General features: G+C 38.9%; 1 protein-coding gene across 1 annotated transcript in view; it reads left to right on the forward strand.

The window, feature by feature from the left end:
- LOC136436994 (short transient receptor potential channel 4-like) overlaps positions 1-18,515 on the forward strand; it is a 34,247-nt gene that overhangs the window by 6,400 nt on the left and 9,332 nt on the right. Inside the window, exons 3-8 of the mRNA XM_066431415.1 lie at positions 11,946-12,095; positions 12,701-12,849; positions 14,720-14,927; positions 15,763-15,948; positions 16,970-17,135; positions 18,333-18,472. Of these exons, the coding sequence (XP_066287512.1) occupies positions 11,946-12,095; positions 12,701-12,849; positions 14,720-14,927; positions 15,763-15,948; positions 16,970-17,135; positions 18,333-18,472 (999 nt within the window). The remainder of the gene's footprint in view (positions 1-11,945; positions 12,096-12,700; positions 12,850-14,719; positions 14,928-15,762; positions 15,949-16,969; positions 17,136-18,332; positions 18,473-18,515) is intronic.

The raw sequence follows: 18,515 nt of genomic DNA on the forward strand, positions 1-18,515 counted from the left end.
GTATAGAAACATACGGTTGAACATTGGAAAACATCTTCAGAAAACAGTGGGGCAGTTCATAGAGCAGTACGGAAAGAAGAATCCTGCTAGGGATCTAAATAAGAGTACTGGTAATGTCGCTGTTTCTAAGTGAAGCATAGATAACGGTAATTAGTGCAGCGGTTGACGCTCGTTAAAACGGAAACATTATCTTTTTCAGCAGCACAATGTAATTTGCACCAGACCCAATCTTAGACTCCATCAACGAGGGTTGTTTGTAAATCTCTCCCTGTGGCGAAATCGTTTCTGCTTTGTTATTGGGGAATTGAATCCGCGGTAGGATCCGAGCAAAGATAGACGCGGAGTAATGAAATCGCACCGCCGTTGGGCAATGAATTATGTCTTCACGTCAAAGGCAATCAAAAAGCGTAACCACAATGGTAGGTGGGTAGTCACTTGTGAATAATAAATGCGCTTGCAGACACGGTGAGCTGCAATTCACCATAGACGCACGGCCTTGTGATTATATGCAGCCGGCATGCTTTGGCGGCTATAGACACATACATTGTCTTTAGTTTGGCAGGTCGATTTCTAACTGTTGAGGATTCAAATAAATCGTGTTCTTTTGATCCTTGTGATGAAGCTAAGGTTATAGCGATTGGCTGTGGACTTATATCTACGAGGTTATCATACGCCGCTGATTCATACCTCTTGTAAATGATTCAAGAAGAATTACTTTCTGTCATGCTCACCTTAAGAGTCTGGCTATCCTATATGTCTTAAGGAATTATCCAGACGCGCATCTTTAATCTTCCGCAAAGATAGCGGAATTGGACCTTGCCATGACATTGTTTCTAGCGCCTCTCTGCAAGGCTTTGACAATGGCTGGTTTATCTTTCATAAAACTAAACGATTAAATGAACGAATAAATCAATTGGTAAATGAAAAGATTATTTTTCCTTTTTTTCTGACTTCTGAAATAATCATTAAACTGAGCAAAAACTTAAGGACAATTTAAGGATTTTTAGTTAGTAACCTTATTCGTATTTCAGTGGCGTTATGAGAGAAATGCTTGTAAAATCAACGGTACTTGTGGCCTTTACACAATCACTAACATGTAAGCCTGGCCCGTAATTGTAAACAAGCTTGCAAGTCTTTGGGCATTTGATTTTATTCGATTAGATTGGGTTTGCAACAGTGCAATACACGTGTGCCACAGGCAGCTATTTATACCATTTCTTACATTGTTGATACTCTCTACTCCTGCTAGTTTTAGCAACGTTTTCCAGAGCCTCGGAAATCATTGGTTGACAGAAAATAAGGTAAAATTTGAATTCACAGCTTAACGGAAAATGAACAAGTAGGGGGTGGTGAATCCATTGGTCATTCCCGCGGCCTAGGAAGTAAATAGTTCACGATAATTGGTCATGCCTACTGCTTTTCGTAAATTAAAAATGATTGTATTGTGAAGATATTAACAATGAACCTTGAACCTTATGGTCTCATTCCTGAGTTACTCCGCGTGTAGACCCAAAGAGTCCGCACGTCAAGAAATGAACGGCTGCATAAACGTGTGTTTATATCGGTGGGAAATTCCCTTTTAGCCAGCCCAACTGATTTCAAACGTCAAACTGGTGAAAGCTTGTTTGTAACAGAAGAAATTAGCAGGTAAATAAAGTTCGGCGGTCGCGCGCGAGGTCGGACGTGCCCAGCCCGACAGTGTAGGTGATGCGTTCGTGCGCTTTCAGCTGCAAAGTGCCTATTTTTGGGGTGTAGCTAAGTGAAGGTTGTAATTGCTATAGACAGAGATGTAATGTTGTGAAACAATATAAAATCAATAAACACTGGTGCATTTTCGATAGCTCCATTACGAACGCGCCCATTTGAAATCCGTATTGTAACATCTAAGCCTACGGGATGACAAAACTCATGAATGAGACCTTAAAAGGGGACATCTAGCGATGTGAACACGGGAAACAGAAGTTTCTTCTTCTCCACTCAGCCCTGTTCTCCTATCAAGTTTTGCCGCAGTGATGTCACTGGGCCCAGCATAGGTTAGCTGTAACTATTCTCCAACTAGAAAATACATTCAGACTCACTCAGTCTTCTTATGGTGTTTGACCTTATCACTATGCACACGTGATAATCTTAACGTGTTGCATCATCAATGGTTCAAATGTCGTCGGAAGTCTAAATCGCCCGCTTTTCCATTTGAAAATTCCGACGACATTTAATCAATTGTTGACGTCGTACGTACTGAATTCACATGTTCACAACGATTAAGTCATACAGCTAAAGAATAATGTGTGAGTCAGCCAAAATTCATGTGAGTCTTTATTTTGTTGGAAAATATTTTATCTTCATAATCTGTTTTGCATAATCAGATAAACTTTCATTCCAATTTTGATCGCATATCGTGGTCAATTCAGGTACAATCTATTGAAAATTAGTAGACGATGATTCAAACCAAAATCATGCTAGCTTAACAGATTAAGGACTATAATTTAAAACCTATCCTAGACAGTACATTGCAAGAATCAGTGCTGAGAAGAGCCATATGATCATCAGATTGCCACAACGTCAAAGATGTCCAGATCTAAAACCGACAAGCGTGCAGGTACGTTGTTTTGTTCGTGTATTCATTGACACACAAGGACAAAATAACTTTAGTGAAGTAATGAAAGATACTTCGAAAAGTGTCGGACAAAGGTAAGGGAAGAAGCCTACAAGGCTAAGGCAAACGCCTTCGCCTGTGAACTTTGAACCAAAATCAAAATGTTATAATCATAAGATGGAGTAAAAAAAACAAAGGCAACAACGTACAGTATCTAGAACAGATCATTAAATTTAAAGATTTGTTTTATAAATCATGATCATTATCAGTGACAAATATACCAAAACAAGAAAAAACACAATATGATGATAACATAATCAAAATGAATCAAGAGATATTACAAAGATGATAAGGAACATCTAAAATAAAACCAAACTGTTATACAGATTCAATGAATTGTTTGTCAAATTGCTAATGAAATCAAACAATTGCGATCATATCTTGGTCCCTGTAGGGTATTAAGGAGTCAGGACACGTTAAGAGTACAATGGAAAGCTCTCTACTAGACTAATTATAATTTAGGGTTACGTCGTTCGTAGACTGATCAAAGACGGGCAACCAGTGTCTATTCAGTGGCAATCTGAATGCTCAGCCATCCGCAACGTGAGGCAGTCACACACATGTATTAGTAGTGATCTACCGTAGGCCATGGCTTCATAGAAACCCATCAACATTGATAATAGGTTTTCCGTCGCAAAATTTAATTGCTCTGCATCGTCTACCCTAAGAAGGCGGCAGACGGTGATAATACATAACAGCACCAAAAGCATAAATCTATATCTATAAGAGCGGTGGATCCAGACTATCCAGGAGCATCCTTATTAAAAGCTTTAAAGAATGGCTCCAGTCAGATGTGCAAAGACAAGGTGTGACAGGTCGTTCAGTGTAATATAACCAGCTCCCGTCGTGTCACGTGCTTGCGAAGCTGGTGTGTTACGCCGAATGGCGGATATATAGCAGGCATATACAGATACAGATACTGGATGTTATCTGCAGGGACACAGACTTCTCTCTCTCCTCTCTCTCTCTCTCTCTCTCTCTCTCTCTCTCTCTCTCTCTCTCTCTCTCTTCATATCTAACTATAGCAGCTAAAACACAGACACACAAAAAGACTGCCAAAAAACAACACACCGACAAGAAGAAAACTAGAAGCCTATTCCATTGACCTCATGACCTTGACTGTCATGTCTGCTCAAGGACTAGTTCTATTATTGGCCTTCTATTCATCTCTCTCTCTCTCTCTCTCTCTCTCTCTCTCTCTCTATATATATATATATATAGATATATATATATATATATATATATATAGAGAGAGAGAGAGAGAGAGAGAGAGAGAGTGTATTCAATTTCCTACTTATATTTTTTCACGTATATAGTAAATATATTCCAACAGCTTAGCGTCTGAGCGCGATTCGCCATTCACGTATTGCGAGATCTGTCTGCATGGCTGATGAGCAGGGGAGCATTCATTAACCTGGCACATGCGTCATCAAAACAGCATTAGACTCGCCGGGGTTGCGATGGAGAGCAATACAAGAATCTAAAGCACGGATGTTGGCTTGAAGAACAAGGATCGCTTCTTGTCTGAATACCTAGCTTTGGAGGGATATTCATTGTAAGAAATGCAAGGCAATGGTGTAGGATTATTAATCATTGGGAGATGATATTTCAAGGAGGATTGCGCACAATGGAAAATTACCTCTTTGACGAGACCATGGCGTGTTTCTAACGAGAGTATATGGTCACCATATGTTATGGGATGCACCCAAGGTAGGACTTACTGCTGGTTGTCTGTTGTTACATGCCTAATTTTTTTTTTTTTAATGGAGTATTGACATCGGCGTATCTGTGCGCGTGTGTTTGTTTCCGGATATTTGCTGTTGTGGTGATATCTAGTGTTTTATTGGCAATGATCGAGATCAGTTAGGTGACACCTAGGGTGCAAACTAGGTAATGCAAAATAAGTTCGGTTTTTGTATATTTTATGCTCGGCGTGCTAAGGTCTTGCCTTTTTTGTTGTAGATTCATTGTATGTATATATAATGAAGGAATTAGTTCAAATCCGGCCTATTGTTTAGAATGTAAATACTTGTATGATCGATCACCTTCTTGGTGTTTTGAATATACCTACATCATACCTACATCATACAAATCGATATTTCAGTTCATAATTAAATCTTCAATCATACACTAAAGTATGATTAATGCAAAAAAAGGTTGGAATTGAGGTTTGTATGGCGTATAAGAATAGACATTGACAAGGAACCCTAGGCCTAAAGCAACGTGAGAAAAAAATAGTCTGTTTAGAGTTGTACTTGGTGTAATAGTTACGTTATTGGAACATATTCCAATGTTTCAGTTAATATGTTTTGATTTCGATGTACCGGTCGCAGAGGTTTATTCTGCTACGCTGAACTACATATCCTACAACCTTACAATGTCTACGATCGTATTTTGAATGAATCACCATCAAGCTTTTTAAAAAAATCGTTACATTGTTTTTTTTTGTATTTTTCAGGGGGGGGAGAAATATTGATAAGGAAGTACCGTTAGTGCAAATCATTGTCTTTCTAATTATTTCGGCAGAGATTATGATAATTGTAAGGATTTCTTCACACTTATTCATATGTAAAAATAGCTCTCTTACATTGACGAAGCATTGTATGTACAACGATTACAAAAAAAGGTTAAAGGAAGATGATACAGAACAAAACATAATGTGTCATTTTGATCGCAGAAATGTTTTGGTGTTTGAAGGCAAATATCATTTATGACTGGAATTTGATGTCCAGATTTTTAACCTATACCTCAACTGTATACCGTACTAGACGAGTTATATTGCCCTCCATAACTTCATTGATAAACTGGCTTGATATGTATTAAGCCTATCCTTAATCTGATGTTGAGCCGCCGCTGAAATAAAAAATGGCGTCATGGCCAACTGGATTCAGCTCATCATATTGATTTAAGAAGTAAATTTACCTTTTTTTAAAGCTTATCATTGTTCATTTCTTTCCAAAAAGGTTATAAGACCTTTTTTGGTACAATTTACAACCTGTTCCTGTCAATAAGAAAAATCTTACGGCAAATGAGTACTTTTGACAGACTGTTATTGTCAACAATGATATATCTGGTACTCTTGATAGAATGTTCAGGATCCTGTCAGCCCTTACACTTATTCCGTATAAAACCCAAGCCCCGAGTATGATCTTATAAGATGGTACGGTGCAACAGAAGACTAATTGACATTCCTGAGAGAGACTAATTAACTCTTGAAACAGCAATGTACTATGTAATGGATGTTGAATGTCCATGATCCCGTAAACCCTAAGACCTATTTCGGAATTATTGACGAAATAACAATATATTTGGCACAATATAAGTATAATATTGTGAGATGGTGCAAATATGACCAACAATACCAGAAATTTCTGAGTAAAACTAATTATCTGTTGAATTTATCTTTTTAGAAGTCTCCTATTTTGCAGTAGTACTCACTCTCTCTCTCTCTCTCTCTCTCTCTCTCTCTCTCTCTCTCTCTCTCTCTCTCTCTCTCTCTCTCTCTCTCTCTCTCTCTCTCTCTCTCTCTCTCTCTCTCTCTCTCTCTCTATATATATATATAAATATACGTTATATATATATTAAATAGATTTATATATATATATATATATATATATATATATATATATATATATATATATATATATATATATATACAATAGATACTTGATAGATAGATAGATAGATAGATACATAGATAGGTAGATAGATAGATAGATAGATAGATAGATAGATACATAGATAGATAGTTAGATGTAGATTTATATCAAGCATTTAAAGCACTCTGAAAGGCATGCGTTCTTCGTGGGTGGATGGCACTAGTACATAGCCATTTTGGCCTTGATTATACCTTCTCGAAATAGTTACAATGGCTTACTTTGTATCGTACTCATCATTGTCTGCTGGTAAAGCTTGTCCTGAAATCGAGATCTGTAATTCATTAGTATCGCCAGCATCTTCCTCGGGGTCTCTTTCTTATCAATGCCTTAATGAAATCATGCGGCAATGTAAGTAAATGAACGTGGGATGCACAGTTTATCATCAGGGTGAAATAAATTGGTAGATAACAGTGATTAACAGATGATGGAGTAGGTAAACATGTACATCAAGGGCATAGCGTTGTAGGTATTGATATAAGTTGAATGGCCTTTCGCTCTTTTGGTTTTCCTGTCTAGGTACCAGTAAGCATGATGAAGGTCTGTGTTTGCGGTTGTAATAGTTTTTACATCCTTGGCATCTACATGATATATAAAACCTTGCAAAACATAATCATATAGTTTACATGATTATCTACAAGAAGGCAATCACGGTTGTTGTTGCAAATATGCTGCAGTGCAGATATAGGTGGTAATTGGAATAGGCAAGTCTAGTTTTATTGTGTGTGTTTGTGTGTAGCATAACATTAGGATGAATACCATCATGATGATACGTGTCAACTTTTAATTATCTAGTGTTAGTTTTGTAAGATGTCATCAAACATTTTGACCTGTCAAACCATGACCGAATATATACTGGGGATATTGGCATATACAGCTTTATAAAAATGTTGGACACTTTTTTTTTTAATCATTGACATGTTACTGAACTAGCTATTCTAATGGTCTAAGGACGTATTTATAAATAAAGTATGTTAACAAATTTCATAAGGTAAATTAAAAACGAATTTGCAGACACATACATTTACACATGACCAAACATTTATATTTCGCTCCCTTTGTTTTCGGTGCACCGGTGATATTATCTACTTCATGTTTTCTTTGCCATTCACTCTAAACTCAGTAAAATCATTTAGTGTATGTAATATCCTAAGTTTAGGAAGCAATCTACAACAATTGTGATATTGAAATTGATGACCACCTCGGAATGACAAGAACAGAGAGCCATCGTTTATAAGCACATAATATAAACACATCATGTAAAAACAGCAATAATAATAATGATGATAATGATAATAATAAACATGCAGTGGAGGTAATGAAACCTTGTTGTTTTTCGAAGAAATTTCAAAAACTTGGAATATAGTATAAATACAATCATTGTTGATAAAGATATATAAATGCTGAGACATTTCTAACAAAGAAGGAAAAAAAACTAATTCCATATAAAGAAAAACTTTACATTTGAATTTTTTATTCAGATAGTTTAACAATCTTTCTACAGGTAGTCTACCGTAGTCTGTGGATATGCAGTGCACCATTTATTTCCAGTACTGTGCTATTCTTAACGCTATGACGTAGCCGAAATGACCCCATTTAGCTCGTATCAGAACAAATGTACCTTTACAGAGGCCTCCCTTTAGCAGTCTTCAGGTAAATTGTCTAGGACCTATTGCAATGCAAAAGTGCCCTAATGTTACTGCTGTCAACCCCTGTATAGAGGTATTTTGATCATCCAGCTTCATGTATATCTATATATAGCCGCGCACTATTGAAATTTTAGGTCCAAACCAGTATAGCATGCTTATGTGCATATTGCCGAGACGGCATGCTGCTACTAAAGCGTCTGTAAACATTCCACCTTTAAGCAGTACTTGTTCACCTTTGCGCACTACCGATTCATCTTTACGCACTACTGATCACCAGTCATCAGCGGCACGAGCTGATCTTTCGCCCCGTGTTCACCCCGAGGCTTCCCGATGCAACACGAGGTAAACAGGTCTGACCTGCTGCCCGCACTATCAGCTCTAGTGCCGTCATGATTTCCCTATGCACTGCAAGGTTCCACAAGGGGACCGTTCATGAAGTGTATGTTACCCTCACAAAGTTTCACAAGGGAGCGTTCATGAAGTGCATGTTCCTTCAAAGCGAAGCATTCAACGGAACAAAAATTGGTATCTTAAAGGAGTCCTAAACTCCAGAAAGGAGTGATAGTTTTCAATAGATAATACTTTTAGGAAGATGCAAACTACATTGCATTTTACGATACAATACACATTAGTCTAGCGCGCATAAAAACATTCAGTATTCTACTTAACCCTCCAAGTATCCTCCAGTTGAATCATTAGTAATCTCAGCCTCGGACAAAAAAAAATTAGATGGGAAAATAATTTCAGACTCGATAAGATTTTTTTTATCTACAGCTGTGAAATCTTGGCGACACTTGACCATCTTGATATGCTTATAGCCTCTGATCTATATATGAATGTAAAATATATGCACGATGAGGAAAGCGTGTATAGGGGATGAAGGGTATGTGTGGGGTTAAGGAGCATCATCTCGCTTTACAAAACACACGCCACGGAATTCACTACAAGTTGAATTCTGCAAAAAAATCAGTTGACTATGTAGTCATCGATATATTATCTATTGAATAATAACAACCATTTCTGAAAATTAGGGCATCTTTAAGTTTAATGGGGAATAATGCATACCCTATCAAAACATGTCAGCATAAATTACTTGGAATCTTCTGTGGTAATCTATTACTGTAAATGATTCACTAACATAATACCATTTGCTGCCACTACGATTGTTGATTAAAGATAACAGTTAATCATATCTACACGCCCCTTGGAGATGAACGCTTATAGTCTTAGAGCTCAAAGCCATTGAATCAAACTCAAAAAAGCGGTGTTTCCTGTAGCAATTAAATACATTCCTACTTTCACGTCTTCTTTTTTTTAAAAACAACACCATAATTTGTAATTTACAGTAGCTTTCAGGATTCAAAATTGATGAATTATAATGATGCAATGACGCCAATTGTCAAAGTTCAAGACGGAGGTAAATATCATTAGGGTCGGTATAAACAGGAAATTATGATGTCCTGTTCACATATCCATCCATGTAGGCAAATCTGTATATAACTATTGGCAAAAACGAGACAATATCATACATTCCTGACACATTATACTGTTACCAACATACTGTATTCTAGAGCGTTAGCATGTGAATTAATCCATAGACTATTTTACTGTGCGTAAGTTGCTATACATTTGTATTTCTTAACATTGTCGCGCTTCTAAAGTTCTTTTTCTAGTTTCTATGGAAATTCCTCACTACAAAAAAACAAATTAAAATGATTTGTGTGTTTTCTTGCTTTTCAAATCATACCTTTTCGCATCATCAGTTTCAGTTTTAGTTTTACCTGTTATGACTTTGCATATGAAATTTCATTGAAATATGCACAGGGATTGCGTCATAATTTACAAAGGGGATCGTGATTTTATAACCCACTTATCAAATACATTGACTTTATCATTGCAATTTTGTTTTTAAATTTCACATAGATTTAAAATTGAGACATCAATTTTAGATTCACTTATACAAAAAATGTTTCAACAACTTGGCTGTCTGAGCAGTGTGATTACATTAGTTGCTCATTGTCCATCCTTATTACTGTTGATCAGAATAGTAAACTTGATGAAATTAGTAAATCAGTGTGGTTAGTTAAAATAGTTAAAATCCTCAGTTAAAATTAATAAAAATCCTCACACGCCATAAGGTGTATAGGGCGGTGCCCATCCCCGTTTCATAGCTCTGGGCCACACTGTGGTGCAACCACTGCAGCAGGGGGCTAGTGGCAGTGAAGTGTGTTTAACTTCCATACTGTTTCAGAAGTATGTACAACTTTTATGAAGTCTTTGGTATGACTCAATGCGCCTCTTGTCCAGAGGTGTCCTACTCGGGCACGAACTCGGGCCTTCTGGTTTCAAGTAATTTGAACAAGATGTGGTAAGTGACAGAAGCGCAAACCACCACACCAGATGGACACCCCTTTAAGTCAGTGTGGTAGATATAGAGCAGTTTTGACGATTTAGGAATGAAGGAGAGTTCATGTCTCGTGGATTTACTTCTTTTTTTTTAATGTCCGGTAGCGGCATTCACAACGTAGGTTGTAGCAATTAACCTAAGGTTGAAGCGATGCACTGATAAGGAGGGGAGCTTTGAATGCATTAAATTATTTCTAATCTATTAGAAAAAACACTGTCAAAATATATTTTTGATCGCTGTCGCTCTGTGTTCCAACACATTTAATCTAGATGTTGAAACAGTCTCCATATAAGAATAAGATACTGTAAAAAAAGTAAAGCAGAAATGTTCGCGGTAATTTTATGTTCACCGTTTTCGCGGTGAACTTTCAGCGCGAACTTATAATCGCCGCGAAACATTTTTGCCCACATATAACTGTAGCGCTAGTATTGTTTCAAATGCGAACTTAAAACCACCGAGAACACTCAATGTTCTCTCTACTGCGACATAAAAGCCACGCGAACTTAAATGCATTTACAGTATTCCACACGATCCTTCCCTTTGCGAACATCAACGTGTCAAAGCAGCACCTTGCATTAGAAACAGGCAATCTCTTTGGTAAAACTACAATTACTCCTCCTACTCCCATGTATACTAGACCCCCCCCCCCCCTCCGCGACAACCCCCCCCCCCCCCCCCCCCCAAAGGATCGTGCTCATTAGGTGCAGTAGCTGATCTCTCACGTATTTGGCAACCTCAGAAACTTCGCTTGACACCGGCTCCTTCTTCCAGGTTAATGGTATTTCATGAAATACGCAGTGGGAATATTGGATAGATGGTTCCCCCTGAGGGTTTGTAAAGTCTCATTCGCCCCCGCTGAGAACCTGATAGTGTTACAAATGCTGATGTTATGGCGGGGGCGGCATGGATCTTTCGGCGGGTTAAATGGATACATGGAGGGGGTGCCAATTCTATACAACCGTCGGTGCTGTATTGGATATAGTAGTACTATGAGCACATTAACTTTCTGTATTTGAAATTCGTATCGCTCTCATATTTAAATATGTGAAGAGTTTTTAGACGTCTTTAGTCAATGAGTGTAAGTGAAACCTTACTTGCATTAATACGCCTAGGTTTATATATGGTGTCTGGTAGATAGCCGATCATTAGGTTTGGAGGACTTTGTATGCAAACGACGTGGTTTTATTACACCTTTGACCAACACTCCAGCAGTCTATTACTTAACGGCAGTTCACGGCTGTAGTCTCTACCAGACTAAGTGCGGCGGCTATAGGGACAACATTTGCCAGGGTTTCATCTGCAGGTTCCGTTACGCGGGAGAAATGTGATCTTCACCGTGGGCTGAGTCTACTGACTAATTAGTACTGTTTCACACGGATTCTCTGATCCATATGCCTGGGGAGGCTACACAGATGTACCAGAAGCTACGAATGGAGACATTTAGTTTGCACATGCGCACTATTGCCATACCCGCGTTGCTGAGGGACAATCCCCTTGTTTGGAAATGTCCTTCACTAGTTGAGTCAATCAAATGTCTAGGACGTTACAGCCGTGAGTGACTCTAAATGTTCTTTTGTCAGATGAAGTACGTCCAGAGAGAGTCCGACTTCACAGAAGACATGACGCCTATCATCCTAGCCGCGCACAAGAACAACTACGAGATCCTCAAGCTACTTCTACAGAAGGGACACCCCATCCCCAAACCTCATGACGTCAGGTGCACATGCCACGTAAGTAGACATGCATTGATGACGTTTACTACCAAGCAAATGACGTCAGGTACACATATGTATGTCTAGTTAGTAGGCATAAGTTAATCATATTTACCACTCTACCACTGGATTAAGAACTCTTAACGTCAAGTGCACATATCAGGTTAAAAGGCATGCTCCCATGACATTTACCCCTTATGCCAAGAGCAAAGATATTTTTCTAATCTATTATCCAAACATGAGCTTGGTTAACATTCAATCTAGTCGAAACAAGGTGCAAATCAAATATGAGCAGAATAGTCTAAAGCCTTACACAATTTAAACGTTTGCAAAGGATAAAACTAAACGAGTGTTCAGCATTAGAAGCAAAGCCAATAATATACGCCGATTAGTTCCTCAAGCAACTTGATATGATTTTGGAAATCCAGTTGCTTGCATTAGTAAGTACTATTTGGCGTATCTTATTACCTGGATGTCTACATGTAACTTTCATCAAAACCCTATAATGATAATAATAGTAAAGATCGAAAAGACGGCCTTAAAAGGATACACTATGGCCAGATGGTATTTATGCATAGTGGTTACTATCAGAGGTTTGACTGCGTACTATTTTGTTCTTACAGGAATGCGCGGAAGGTTACCGTACGGACGCACTGAGGCACTCGCGGCAGAGGTTGAACGTGTACCGAGCACTGGCTAGTCCAAGTCTGATCATGCTGTCAAGTGACGACCCCATTCTAACGGCCTTTGAACTTAGCTGGGAACTTAGGGGGTCTGTAACAGTTGTTCAAAATTATTTTTCATTAGTTGGTTTAGATGACGTTTTGTGTAACTAATAAAAAGGTCCGCCAAAAATAATTACTCAAGCAACTGGATAAAGTTTTGAAACAGTCAGACGTTTCAGACAGCATCCACTGTCTTTCGTCAGTGACTAACGATAGGACTGAGAACACCAGTTTTTATACCAAAACTCTGAATGTATGTTAATGAGTTTAATACAATTTAGGATGTCTTGAAGTAGTCTTTAAAAGAAGATTAATTCAAGACAAAGTTTTGTGCCAATAGTTCAATTAGCTACTGTTGATTTTAGTACAGTAACTAAATGTTGTTCGTCCGGGGCTGGGGGGTGGTGGTCAGCACATCATCCCAAGTGCCTAATTGAACTATTGGCACAAAAGTTTGTCTTGAATTAATCTTCTTTTAAAGACTACTTCAAGACATCCTAAATTGTCTTAACCTCATTAACATACATTCAGAGTTTTGGTATAAAAACTGGTGTTCTCAGTCCTATCGTTAGTCACTGACGAAAGACAGTGGATGCTGTCTGAAACGTCTGACGGTTTCAAAACTTTATCCAGTTGCTTGAGTAATTATTTTTGGCGTATCTTACTACCTGGATGTCTAACTTTCATCAACGTAATAAGAAGGTCATGTGCACATCGACTTTAACAACATAGCAGTGTATCTGTATGGTGATATGGCCAATATTTCGCCAAAAGTTAAAGTAATAAACAAATTTTTAAGTTTTTAGACTATTATCGCGAATTAACTGATAGGTCTGGAAAAAACATTGCCTGAAACACAAGAATAGAATTAGAAGCAGAATTGAAATGAAATGCGAGACCTGATTATTCATTCTATCATTTAGCACTGAAAAGAATAGTAGCATTAATACCGGTAATTATAAGGTCAAAGTTTAAAAAAAAATATCAAAGTGGCAATCGCGTCTAGACAAAGAACGGTTAGAGGCCTCATCATTTGACCTTGCATCACAATTTTTCACAAAGTGATGCACATGCGCACTCAGAACCCCGAAATGGCATATTAGACAATGACTGCATGTTCATGCTAGCCTTTAGGTAGAATGCACTGCAGTTAGCTTCAAGGTCACTTCTCAAGGGCTCTCTTTAAACTTGAACGTACCGCGTTTTTATCATCTCCATGAAAAACGGAGATATTGTTTTTGGCGTGTCTGTGTGTCTGTGTAGCTGTCTATCTGTGTGTTTGTGTTTCCGGAATATTGTAGTCAGTATAACTGAAAAACCTTTTGATAGATTGCGAAGATATTTGGTATGTATTTAGGTGCTGGTGAGACGAAGGGCAAGTTCGACTAAGAGTCCCCTGGTATGCGACCTTGGTACTGCAGCAGAACTTCTTTTTTGTATCCATTGACCTTGACGTGCTATGGTCTTAGATACAAGACACAAGATACAAGATGATTTTATTGGCAGTCGCAGTGCATAGCACTGAATTAAAACCAATGCACAATGATTAAAATCGTATATAATACAGCCGGTGCCATATACGTACGTAAACATCAAGTATGACTTCAACCGTCATTTCAATTCGTAGGACAGACAAAGGATAAACTCGACATTTTGATTATATATTTACAGACGACAATTATTGATTATATTGGTTGATAAGCCGGGTCAGGTACGGTATGCTAGAGTTCAAGTACCGGTTCGTTCTGGCTTTTGGGCAGTTCAGTTTATGGCTGTTTCGAGTCACTCTGCCAGTGATCTGAGTCCTGGGTGGTGGCAGCCAGTCCCTGAACTCGGAGTCCAACAGGGATCTGGCGAACTTCAGACACAGTTGTCTTGTTACCATTTGCAATCACTAAACACGACCTCTTCACACAGGTTGTCGACCTTAGAGAACGAGTTCAAGTCGGAGTACGAACAGCTGTCCAAGCAGTGTAAGAAGTTCGCCTCGGACCTGCTGAGCCACACGCGGGGCACGAGGGAACTGCAGGTCATCCTCAACCACTCGGACGACATGGTGGAGTCAGCCACGGGCAGCAACTCACTGGCCAGGCTCAAACTCGCCATCAAATACCACCAAAAAGAGGTCAGGGTTCAAGGGTCGTGGTCATGTGTGTAGGTTATTTATTGCAAGTGTCATGATTATGGACATGTTTATAATTCAGACGATTTTAACAGGTTTCACTTTTTAGTTTGCCACCGTTACGTATTTACGTACTTACGTACTCAAAATTCTCTCACTCCAAACAGTGTCCTTTTGTACGAAAACATGTTCATATCACATGTATTAAAGAACATCTTAGTGGAAGCAAACCCGTTTCTCATGGAACGTGAATAAACTGAAAGTTTGGCTTTCTATGTTTACTTTCGACAAGGAATTTTAACAAACATAAAGCGCTTTCAACTTAGTAGGTTTTCTCAATCTCCGTAAGCTATGTTTACTTATTAGTTTTGGGTGTGTTTGTCCGTTTGTGTTTCCGAAGTTGCAATACAGCATTTCACATTGTTCTGATCTATACGTGAATTATGTCAAAGGTTTTCTGTGTATTTTGAACTATAATCTATGTATTCTTCTATGTGTTGTAAAATTTCTAGTCTTCTCGGACTGGAGGGTATAGTATTTATTTTCAACGGTCTTAGCCCGTGTTATTGCAGACTGACAGAAAATTAGTTAAAAGTTGCTAAAATTCGTAATCGTTATTCCTACCCCCTTTTTAGCCTAGTATGGAAACTTATTATAGCTCCCAAGTCTCTTCTCCGAGCTATAATAGGTTCTGATACCTAGCTTGTCTATGTCCACAGTTATACATATTTTTTTCACAATCTGTGCAAACGATCTGGCAGGCTGAGAGGAAGTTACTAATAGGTAAAGTTTGCCTGAATTGGTAATCGTTTTTTTCTGCCCCCCTCGCCCATCCCAGTTCGTCTCACAGCCTAACTGCCAGCAGCTGCTGTCGTCCATGTGGTACGAGGGGTTCCCGTCGTGGCGGCGGAAGCACTGGGCCGTCAAGGTCCTCATCTGCGCCTCCATCGCCCTGGCCTTCCCGCTGCTCGGCATCTGCTACCTCTGCGCACCAAAGAGTTCCCTGGGCAAGCTTATACGCAAGGTGAGGGTCTGATCAAATTCGTCGCACGATAGTCGCAAAACGTCGCAAAATCGTAGGTTAAGGACATTCTTGGGAGAGTTGTCAAAATCTTTTTTTGTTAGTTAATAGGGAAGATACCGTCATAGATCATTGTAGATTCTTTGTTCTCTCATTGCCTGCTTGCAAAAGATAATATGCCAAAATTTCAATCGTACGAGGTCCTACGACCAATGTAGCCATACCTATAGAGAACTAAAAAGAAAGAAAAAAAAGGAGAAAACATATATTAGAAATGAAAAAAATAAATGTTTTGATCTATTGAGTACTGCAATAATCTGCTGCAACGCAGTGTGGGTTGTCAAAAAAAGTATATGTGTAACAGTACTGTTAGCGTATCCATTCTTAAATTTGAACAAAACTTTCAGTAACTGCTTGCATCTCTAGGTTCAGAACTTTTCACCCAGCAAAGAAGATTAACAATCATTAGACTACGATCTGACACGTATAAACATTTGGTAAGCATCTTGACAACCGACCGTACCCACTAACACGGGTATCAGGACGTTTCGGCAAATATACAGTTCGAAGCTCAGAGGACTCGGTTTTTCGTAGGGTTTAGTTTAGCTTGATGATTAGGGTTGAGTTATAGTTAGAGTTATTGTCAGAGTTAAGGGGCAAAACGCATAAAAAAGTCATTGGCATGGCACCGAATCGTCCTGACTTCAGAGGCCAAACTGCCATTGTTTAGAAAAGTCCGACATCCTCTTACCCTTTATTTTATGAATACGTCAATTTCTTGTTCCAAACCCATTTCCCATAGCCATTCCTGAAGTTAACCTAGATTTAGAATAAGGGTTAGAGTTTGGCGTCATCCTGACTGTGCAACATCTTGAAAAAAATATTCATCGTGCATGGTATCGAATCGCCTTAACTGGCAACAAGCCAAACTGTCCAGGTCGCAAAACGCCCAATATCCACTAACACGTGATTTATTTTTAAAGACGAGCTTTCCTTCTAAAACTTTTCCTCCCGTCTCCTCTAGCCGTTCCTGAAGTTCATCTGCCACACGACGTCGTACCTGTTCTTCCTGGCGCTGTTGTATCTGGCCTCTAACCCCGCCCTGGTCGGGGACGAGGACATAGACAGACCCAACCTGCAGGGGCCGGTACCCAACACCGTGGAGTGGATGATCTTCGTCTGGGTCCTGGGTATGTAAAAACTAAAGCGCCCTCCTCTCACTGGACCCGCGGCACGCTGGAGGCTTCGCTGCGTCCTAAATTGGATGTGTGTTACCCTCGACTTTACAATGGGAATATCATTCAAAACGTACAAGTATGACCGAAAAGACACATAACACAGAAAGCTTTAAAAGATTGTTTTTTTTTTTGCCGATGAAATTCGTTGAGTGCTTTGTCAATTCGATCAGCCGCAGCGACGCCGCGAGCGTGCCACGGGTCCAGTGAAAGGGGGGATTTACATGGCTAAAACAGGCTTCTATCAGCTTTTGTTTCTTATAGTCAAGGCCCCCTAATGATCTATGCATCTCTATATTAAGATAATCCTTTTGCTAACCTTGACTAATCAGGAGCGTTGTCACAAACTTTGCAGAGCTTCTCAAAGCCCTGGACGGTGAACATTTGTGTAACACAGACTACGCAAAGACTATACACCTTAGCATGGAAATGTGTCGGCAAATAAATCAATGCTATTACAGTTTCCAACTTTTCAATATCGGACAGAATAATTAAAGTCTACCGTGGTTTCAAACTCGCTAGCCCACTACACCTTTGTGAAAAGGGTTTACTAGCAAACTTTACGATGTTTAAATGCATTGTACTCAGCTGCGCGTGCCTTAATATTAAAGTGTATTTACCACTTTCCTTTAATCATAAGACCAAGAAACGCTCCACATTGAGGAAAACAAACAAGTCAAAAGTCAAAGTAAAAAAAAAAGTAAAAAAAAACTTTATTGGCATTTAGCAGACAGTCTATACAACAGTCTGAATTACAGCTAATTCATACAATATTGATCTTAAAACATTTATTATTTTCAGGAGAAAGGACTTTAAAAAATCATTGATATCAGCAATACAATTACAAATGCTAAACAAATAAACAACTAAACGATCAAATAGACAAACAAGCAAGTGGTCTTCGATCCCATTGTTGCTTCAGGAATGTAAGCAAATAGTAAGGACAACCTCAAGCCAACCGTACTCACGCCACATCTTCAGAAAAAAAACGCGCTGTAGCCGCACAGTTCCCGTTTAGAACTTTATTCTAATGTTTCGCCTTGAGTGTGGCTTTTTTAAGGAATAGTGTTCTGGCTTTTATAGGCCATGTGTGAAATGCCCTAGGTGGCTTAACCAATCACAGTACAGCAAATATCTTATTGTTTTCTCCAGGAATGATCTGGGGAGAGATCAAGCAGCTGTGGGAGGCTGGTCTGAAGGAGTACATCAGCGACCAGTGGAACGTCATGGACTTCATCATGAACTCTCTCTACGTCGCCACCATCGCGCTGAGAGTCGTCTCTTATATCAAAGTGAGTTTCTTCTTTCTTTGTATGCATAAAGATTGCCTATATA

This window comes from Branchiostoma lanceolatum, chromosome 6 (assembly GCF_035083965.1).
Source record: "Branchiostoma lanceolatum isolate klBraLanc5 chromosome 6, klBraLanc5.hap2, whole genome shotgun sequence".
Classification (NCBI taxonomy): Eukaryota; Metazoa; Chordata; class Leptocardii; order Amphioxiformes; family Branchiostomatidae; genus Branchiostoma; species Branchiostoma lanceolatum.